We start from the raw sequence: 9,751 nt of genomic DNA on the forward strand, positions 1-9,751 counted from the left end.
GCTCTCTCCAATTGTGGGGGTCAATAGAGAAGGGGGTCCCAAATGAGGATGGGGTGGAGAGAAAGGCCAAAATCACAGAAAAGAGTTGTGTTTGTGGGGTAAGAGGGGAGGAGGCAGGGAAAGGGGGGTCACGGGTGGCTAGAAGGGATGAGACAGGACGGGACCAGACTGGATCAGGCCCACCCAATAGGGGAACTCACTGGTTCCAGGAAAGCTTGATTCCTGCTTGACCGCCTTTCCTCCAGAAGCCAGAAGGGTGCAGTTCAGGGTCAAGTCGTGTTAGAGGGTGAGGCGAGGTACTCTCGTCTGCTCTACCTATCATTTGGGGAGCTCCCCACCACTCAGGGCCACGTGTTTTGACTAGTAAGGAAGCACTTAGCTTACCCGCCAGCCCTGATTGACCCTCCCTACCAGAGCAAGCTGTCATTTGGAGAGATTCCTAGTCATTCAACCTGCGCGGATGCTAGGGCCCCCGGGGAGGGCGTGGCGACAGGTCTGGGTGGGAAGGCCTAGACCTCCTAAGCGCCTCCTTTCTCCCTAGAATCCTGGTCTCAGGGCGAGAAGGCTTCCCCTGAGGTCAGCACTGGCAGCTGCGGGCTGTCAGAGAGCCCAGGCGCCGAACCCCATGGCCGGGGGGCTCGCCGCCTTCGCACGGCTTTCACGACCAAGCAGATCAGCACTCTGGAGAGCTCCTTCAAACGCCACCACTACTTGGGCGCTGCTGAGAGGCGCAAACTTGCCGGCAAGATGCAGCTGTCAGAAGTTCAGGTATCCGATCGGGTTGGGGGCGGGGGGGGAAGGAGTTTCCCACTACACCCCATCCTACCCTCACCCTCGAGCCTGGCCGCCAGCCTGCAGCGATGCTCAGGCTTGGCTTTTTGGGCTCCCACAGATAAAAACCTGGTTCCAGAATCGCCGAATGAAGCTGAAGCGCCAGCTGCAGGATTTGAGGCCCCCCGACCCGCCTCCAGGCTTCCCCCTCCATCTCTACAGCCCCCTGCTTCTGCGCTCCGCACCAATGCCGCCTCCAGGCCTGCCATACGTGTACCCCAGTTCACCGCAGCTCCAAGTCCCCGGCCTTGTCCAGGAGCCCTTTGCTGGTGGCCTGGCCCTCCCACCTCTGCCCTTATCCCCCAGCTCCTGCAAAGTAGCCCCTCCTGCCATCCCGTCGGTGCTGGCCTGTCTGCTGAGCGGTTGCCCAGACCAGGCCTCCTTCCTGAGAGCATTGTGACATTTGGGGCCCGCCCACTTTGAGGGTGACATTGATACTGAGGAAAAAGAGATAAGGGACTGGACTGGACAGGACAGGAAGCCTCCAGGAGACAAAGTCTGAGACAGAAGACCTTAGTTTCCCTGTGACTTCTGCCCCACTGGAGGCCCTCCAAACGTGAACTTACATGTATATATTTGCAAATTTTTGTCGAAGTATATTATGTACAGAAAGAATTATTTATGGAAATATTAAAGAATAGTTAGGTTTCTAATACATCTTATGTGTATATATGTAATTTGGGATTTTGCAAAAGAAAGCAGCCCACTTCTGATGATTCCATTCCATTCCAAAAGAGAAACAACTTAGCAATCATTATAAAGATGGGGGGGGCATCTTCTTGCAGGAGGTGTTCAAAACTCAAGGTGAGAGGAGAGAGCATTCTAGGAGAAGATAAGGCAAAGACAGGAGATGGAAAATGGGGGAGGTTTGGTTCTCTGTGTGAAAAACATCCTGGCCAATGAGAAGTGAAGGCCAAAGAGCAGAGCATATCTGAACCTGGAGGTAATAGGGGGAGCCAATTCAATTCATTTGCAAGAGGTTACTCATCAACGAATTAGGCTGAGGATTCTGAGCCAAAGTTACTGCAGGGGGCAGGGAGGGAAGAATCTGGTCCCTGCATAGTTTGGGGGCAGGATTGAGCAGAGAAAAAGGAGAGCAGTCTCTTCTACTGATGGGGAGGGACTCCCTAAATGAGCAGTCCCTCCACTCAATTTGAGGCCCCTTTAACCATAACCACAGTGCAAAGCAAGGTTTTTACCCTATAGGGCTGACTCCTGCTTACCTTGGGGTTCAGAATTTATCTAGATACTACCAAGACTAGAGGCTGAATCAATATTTGCAAACTGGTCACGGTTGAGAGTGAAGGGTCCATCTTCCCACAAACCCCGGGGCTGCTCTAGACCTGAGCTGTGTGGGCTCTAGCTTGTTCAGCTCCTTCCTGCCTAAAATGCCCAGAAGTGAATGGAGACTCCAGAGATTTGCAGGGAGGGAGCAGTGAGGGCAGAGCAGCAACCTGACCCAGGACACTTCTGCCTGATACCCTCATACAGTCAGACCAGCCATCAGGAATTTATTTCAAGCCTCAGTCGGGTGATGTGTTGGACAATGACTGGGGCAGGAAGATAAAGCAGTCCCCTGCCTTCACAGAACTTATTCTCTGATGGGAGAGACAACGTACGCACGTTCCCACATAAGTGTGTGGGAAACATAGGTAGCCTTGGAAGGAAAAGTGGTGCCTGACATCTTTAAATGAGCAGTTAATAAAGTTTCTAGTATGTGCCACCTACTGTGCTGGGCCTGGGGGGAGGGGGGCAGTGAGGGAAATGTCAGGAAAAGTTACACACAGAAGGCGAGGATAGGATCTGAGCTGAGCTTAAAGGAAGAAGACTGAGGCAGAGAGAACTCATGGGAAATGGCACACAGTGCTCACTTAACAAATGTCAGTTGGTTGATCAAATACAGAGATCAATAAGTTGACTTCTGAAGGACAGCCAGAGTTCTAGAGGTGGAGATGGAGGAAAGCAAGCATCCCAGGATGAGGGACACATCTAGTATGGAGGTCTAGAGAAAGGAACAGTTCATAGTTGACCACCTTGTGATGTGGGGCCTGTGAGCCCCATTTTCTAAATGATAAAACTGAGGTATGTGCATGGCAGCTTGCCTAGTAAGTGACTTAGGGGGAAAGAAGCCTTTGTCAAACTGACAAGTTCACATGGGTGCTAGAGCAATATTGTTCTCAGCAAGTGAGCTGAAGGAAGGCAACCTGGCAGTGTCTCCTATTTTTATACTGGTGCAACAGAGACATATAAAGAAGACTGAGGGGAAAGGAGGGCCTGGGTCTGCTCTGGCCTCAGCTAGACCATGCACCTACATCACAGGGAAAATACTGCAGCTTATCTCAGCTCCAGAAAGGTCAGGGAGGTGAGTCTGGAGGACAGAGCTTATCCTGGGAGTCAGTACCTTGAAGGACTCCAAAAATCTGGATGGGGGAAGGAGAGCCACTTTTCAGGGCCCCTGGCTGTACCCCACCCTGTCACCCCTATCACCCCAGTGGCTCTAACTATAGGATCCATCGCCAGAGCAAGAAGTCTCCAACAGAAGCTATGCCCTAAGTTGGAGGACAAGGAAAGCAGCAGGTGTCAATGCCCAACATTGTGCTCAGAGGAATTTTGTGAACTGGATACTCAATTCTCAGCCCAACTTCATGCCTCTTTTTCTGGTCCTGTTGTTAAGTGACCAGGCCTGTGGTTCATGAGCCTGACCAGATTTCCCTTTGGGAAGGTTGCTGTAGAATTGTGGGCAGGCAGGCATTCTGACTTCTACAGAATTATTCCTGGGTTCTCTTTTTTTCCAATTCAAAAAAGTGTATTAAGTGCCTACTATATGCCAGGCACTGTGCTAGGTGCTGGGGATGCAATAAAGAAAAGAAAAGGCAATTCCTGACCTTGAGAAGTCCATCTTCTCCACCAGCAGGGCAGAGGCTTGGGAGCTCCCAGGTGCCAGAGGCCAGAGCTGCCTTTTCTCTCTAAGCTGGACGATGTCCTGAGGGATTTTTCAGAAAGGGAAGGCAGACTGGAGGAGGGAAGTTTGAGACCTTTCTGCAACGTCCCTTTCTTCTCAAGGCCAAGGAGTTCCTAGTTAGGGGTGGGGACCTGTTTACCTCTCTGTCCCCTCCAGATCAACCCTTCCACTCTAGCGGAGTACTCAGCTGGCTCTCTACATAGTCTGTGGATTAATGGATTGTAATTAGATTCCTGAGAAAGGCCCCTCCCTCTCTTCTTTCTCTCAGTTCCTGATTTTTGGTCTCTTGTCTGTCTTTCCTCTCAGTTTCTGCCTCTATCTCTGGGTCTCAGTCTCTTGGGTCTCTGCTCCGCCCCCATTCCCACCCTGAGTTTGTCTCTGGAGAGGTCTTTCCTCACTTCCCAGACTGGACTGCTGAGGCCACCAGGTGCTTTCTCTGGGAGATTTGATCCTTCCGGGAAATCTGGCACCTTGCTGGAGACAGACGAGTCCCTTAGACGTCGAAGCCACCCCCCTGCCAGGGGACTAACAGTACAAATCATTTCTCAGAATAACAAAGGACCTTCTGCCTAAACCCCGACCCCTCCCCCCCAACTCCCTAGAGACAACTTCCTGACCCTGCATTCTTCACCCACAGGCCCAAGGCTCATTCAATGACCCAGGGCTCATAGGTCAACCTCAACCTCAACACCCGTTCCTAAAAGATGAAACACCGCCTAGACTGGCCCTCCCCACCTCCACTGCCTCCACTCCAAAGTGATCACACACACACACACATACACACAGGCATCCCACCAGGAGGCTGAGTGGCAGGCAGCCAATATCCCTGGGGCAGGAGAGTGGGCATCCAACAGGGCCTCCAGCTCCATTCGTTCTGTTGGACACAGGTCAGGATGCCAGCTGGGCACCAGCATGGAGCTGCTCCTCTGGCCATGGGACATGGGTTTTGGGTAGGGAGGTGGAGGAGAGAAGCTGCTGCCCAGGGAGGGTGAGGAGGTTTCTGCAGGAGGCTGAAGCAGCCCCCAGACACAGGACTAACCAACCCCCCCCCCAACCATGGTTTGCTCTGGGAAGAGTCAGTTGCATGGTCCAGGCTCCTGGAGGGTAGAATCCTGTGCCAGCTCGAGAACTTAAAGGTCACAATTGCAGCTAATGGCCTAGACCAGGGAGCTCTCCCATAGCACAATCTTGAATCACCTGAGCCCAAGATATATGGGAAGGGGCCAGAAAGAGGAGAAGGACATGCAGATGCTGGGGGGAGGAAAGGTGATCTAGGGATCCTGGAGTGTCCTCCTTTCACATCTCCACCTGTTGCAATTGTCTCTTCTTTAAAGACCTAGTTCAGGGGTTCCCAGCCTCCTGGACTTCCAGCCCTCGCTCCTGGGAAAGGGACCCTCACTCTTGTCCAATTTGCCCTTGAGCCACAGTCTAATGGGCTCCTTTGCCTTCCTCACTCCCCAGCTACTTCTGGAGCTCATCTCAGCCAGAGGACACCTCCCTGCCTCCCCCCTTCCCCCAGGAAAATCTAAACTCTCCCCAAGGCAAGGCCTAGGTCAGTTTTCCTCTTTTGAAACTCCAGCACTTAGGTGGTTCAGTAGATAGAAGTATGGAAGACCTGAGTTCAAATCTGGCCTCAGACACCCACTAGCTATGTGACCCTGGGCAAGTCACTTAACCTCTGGAGAAGGAAATGGCAAACCTTTCCAGTATCTTTGCCAAGAAGTAAGGAGTTACTAAGAGTTGAACACCTGAATAAGAACATTCTCAGCACCTAGGCCAGGACCTGCTCTGAACATTAAGAAATGTTTACTGACTTCGGAGTACAGTGGAGGCTAAGGCCCAGACTGGCTCTGTCCTCCAGAGGCCATTTGTCCCTAGTTCCCTCCCCAACCTGGCCTAGTTTCCAGAAGCGCCATCTCTTAGCCAATACCCCACCCAATAGGAGCTGACCCCTTGGACTTGGGGAAGGCTGCCTGCCCAGACAGAGAGGAGCCAGCTAAGGACCTGTTTACCCTGCCTGGGAGGGATCAGAGATCCTTCTAAGGAGGAGCCCTGGAGAGCTGCAGGCCTAGGCCATTAGATGCAATTGTGGCCCATTATCTCTTGCTTTGATCCACAATTAGGTGTCAATTAAGTTGGGAAACTCTGTCAATTGTTGGCCTTCAGAGGAAGACAAAGGAAGGTGGGGGTGGGGTGAGGGATAAGTGAAGGCTAGGCTCTGGGTGGGCAGGGCCCCAACCTCAGGCCGTTAAATAACTGTGAGGTTCTCTACTCTCCTTGGATTCCAGTCCCAAGCAGACTCCCCTCCCCCACTGCACCCCAGGGTGGTCCGTTGAGAGAAGTGGCAACCACCTCACGAGAGGCTTAGGGTGTCGGTGAAACCTGAATTCAAATCCTGCCAAGATTTCTAGCTGCATGACCTTAGGCAAGTCATTTAGCCATTGTCTTCCTCAGATTCCTCACGGATAAAATGAGGAAAATGCTATAGAAATGCTATCTATTGTTATTAGAAACTAGAGTGGCTAGAGTTAGCTAGATCCTGCACAGGAAAAAAAATTCATAATGACCTCAGTGAGATAAAATCAATCCCAGAAGTCCCAGGGAGCCACTGAAGTTTCTTCTGCAAGGGAAGAGTAGAAGAACAATTCTGTTCTGCACTTTCATGTGCACTTCTCACCTTACAGAGAGTAAGCTCTGTAGCCTTGCCCACCCCCGCCATGCCGCCACCCCCGCCATGCCGCCACCCCCGCCATGCCACCCACCCCCGCCATGCCACCACCCCAGGACGCAAACCTGGACCAGCATTTCACGAGCTGCCTGCTCACATTGATTTCACTCTGCACAGGCACATCCCCCTTCCCTTCCAGCTTCTCTTTATGCCTTGTCTTGTCACCCCTCATTAAAATGTCAGCTTTTGGAGGTGTCTTTGCTTTTGTCTGTATCTCCAGCTACTTGGTAAATCACCTGGCACAGAGTAAAGACTCGAGTAAACACTCAAGATGGGCTAGCAGGCTGTCATCTAGCAGGTCTCAGACACTTACTTACTAGCTGTGTGACTTTGGGCAAGTCGGTTACTGTCTGTGTGCCTCGGTTTCCTCATCTGTAAAATGGGGATAATGATAGCAGCTACCTCCAATGGTGGTTGTGGATTTCAAATGAGGTAATATTTGTAAAGCACAGTAAGAGAAGCGCCTACAAAGGAGTGGGTATGGAGGAAGAAGACAGATCGAAAGGGGGAAAATAAAGAAGGCCTTACTTTGGAAGGGGGAGGGGGTTCCACTGATGAATGTTCCTATTGGTGAAGACCTTACACCGAATGGGGTGGGAGGAATTGGTGCTTGAAAAGTCTAATTCTTCTGGGGTGGGGAGAGTTGAAATCCCTTGGGGCAACAGTCATCTAAAGCTGTGGGACAGCATGGACACAGGGAAGAAATTTCCAGGCAAATATAGAAAAAAAAACATCAATAACAGAAGGTATAGATGAGTGTGGGAGGACATGGGGCAGTGTTCTCTCTGACCCTGCAGTAATTGGCATTGTTCTGGGAGTAAGGCACAATGGAAAAAGAGAATCCTTGGGGCAAGCTTTGCTGGGCAGTGGCCAAAAGCACCTGGAGGGAAGATCCTGGAATGGATCCCTGTGAAGCTTTGATTTCATGAAGAATACGGAAGAAAAAGAGAGACCAGGTAATTATAGGAGTCATGAATCGGAGAATGAGGGTCTAGAGTAAAGTGACAGAGAAGATGAATAAAGAAGAGAAAGCCTTTTGGGAAAGGGGCACAAAAATAAAATTTAAAAAACTAATGAACAGAACTAGTTGAAGGGGAGGAAAGAAAGGAGGAATTTATTTGACTGAGAGGGTAAAACAGGGGTAAGAAACATATAACCAGATAAAAGCGAGAGAGAAGGAGGAACTAATAAATAAAACCCTAAAGAAAAAGGGGTAACAAACAAGATGGGGGGGAGGGGAAGAGAGTCAGTGGAGACAGGGTCACCTTAAAAAAATTAAAGTAACAATGTACAAAATATTGTGTGTATAATAGGAGAGGAGGAAACATCTCAACTTGAAAAAAAATTTAGAGACAGATGGAGGAAAATATAAACCTAACTCTTATAACTTTAAACGTGAATGGATTTAAATAACCCAATAAAATGAAAGAAGTGACAGATTGGATAAGAAAACAAAATCCTACAATCTGTTGCTTACAAGAAACACATTTAAAAAACCAAAGACATACACAAAGTAAAAATAACAGAATGGGAAAAAAATTTATTATATATCAAGTGAATCCAAAAAAAAAGGAGGAGTTGTCAACATGCTATCAGACAAAGGACAAACAAATATTTAAAAAAGAAAAGGGATAAACAAGGAAACTGTAATATGCTAAAAGGAATCATAGACAACAAACCAATATCTGTAATAAAGTTATACACTTCGTTTGCCTTAGCACTCAGATTCTTAAAGAAAACATCTGAGGTTTGAGAAGACAAAGACAGTAACAAATAACAATGGAAGACTTCATACAGTATCTTCTATCAGTTTTGGATAAGACTAACAGAAAGGTAAACAAAAGGGAAAATATTTAACAGCAAATTTCTAGAGAAAAAGACTTAGGGTATCTTCTAAATAGGACAGCAAAAGGATATACATACTTCTCTGTACCACATGGAATTTTTTTATTAATTTATTTTGATTTATCAATAATCACTTCCATATGCTTTTGAGTTTAGAATTTTTCTCCCCCTTCCTTCCCACCACCCTCCCCAAGACGGCGCACAATCTGATATAGGCTGTACATTTACATTCATATTAAACATATTTTCACATTAGTGATGTAAGTAAAAATTAAAACCAATAGGAGGAACCATCAGAAAGAGAAAACAAAACTCAGCAGAAGAGGAAAAAAAATAGTAATTTGACTTCCATAGTTCTTTCTTTGGATGTGTATAGCATTTTCCATCACAAGGCCTCTGGAGATGTCTTATATCCTTGTATTGCCAGGAAGGGTTAAGTTTATCAATATTAGTCATCACACAACATGGCTGTTATTGTGTACAATGTTCTCTTGGTTCTGCTCACTTCACTCAGCATCAGACCATACAAGTCTTTCCAGGTTTTTCTGGAGTCAGCCTGTTCATCATTTCTTATAGCACAATAGTATTCCATCACATTCATATACCACAACCTGCTCAGCCATTCCCCAATGGATGGGCATCCCCTCAATTTCCAATTCTTTGCCACCACAAAAAGAGCTGCTATGAATATTTTTGTACATGTTACCACATGGAATTTTTACAAAAAATGACCATGTACTATGGCATAGAGATATTGCAAACAAATGTAAAAAAGAAGATAGAGTTAATACATCCTTTACAGACTATAATGAAATAAAAATAGAAATGGGTTCAGGAATCACAAACAAAAGATACAGACCCAAATGGAAACAACAATGGAATTTTAAATAATGAATGGGACAAAAAACAAATTGTAGAAACAGTAACTATGTAAAAGGAACTAATGAGGAAATAACATACCAAAATTTGGATCTAGAGCAGTTCTCAGGGGGGAGATTATATCCTTACAATCATACATTAACAAAATAGGAATAAAGAGAGTATTAATGAACTGAACATGATTTTTTTAAAATTAGAAAATAAGCAAATCTAAAATAAATACACAGCTAAGTGGCTTAATTGATAGAGCACTGAGCCTGCAGTCAGGAAGACCAGAGTTCAAATGTGACCACAGACACTAGCTGCATAACCCAACGCAAGTCACTTAACTTCTGTCTACCATAATCCACTGCAAAAGGAAATGGCTAGCTACTTGAGTATCTTTGCCAAGAAAATCTCATGGACAACAAGGACCATGGTAGTCACAAAGAGTTGGACACAATGGCAGTTAGGTGGCACAGTGGACAGAGATCTGGGCACAAGCATTTTGTGTGTTTTGGGAGGTT

At 47.5% G+C, this 9,751-nt stretch overlaps 1 protein-coding gene across 1 annotated transcript; it reads left to right on the forward strand.

Annotated features, from left to right (window-relative positions):
- The first annotated feature begins 460 nt into the window (after nucleotides 1-460).
- VENTX (VENT homeobox) lies at nucleotides 461-1,231 on the forward strand. The gene is made up of 3 exons (XM_027840463.1): nucleotides 461-493; nucleotides 556-768; nucleotides 893-1,231. The coding sequence occupies exons 1-3, from the start codon at nucleotides 461-463 to the stop codon at nucleotides 1,229-1,231; spliced, it is 585 nt and encodes a 194-aa protein (XP_027696264.1).
- The last annotated feature ends 8,520 nt before the right edge of the window (nucleotides 1,232-9,751 follow it).

Source organism: Vombatus ursinus, unplaced genomic scaffold (genome assembly GCF_900497805.2).
Source record: "Vombatus ursinus unplaced genomic scaffold, bare-nosed wombat genome assembly UNPS02014845.1, whole genome shotgun sequence".
In the NCBI taxonomy this organism is placed as follows: Eukaryota; Metazoa; Chordata; class Mammalia; order Diprotodontia; family Vombatidae; genus Vombatus; species Vombatus ursinus.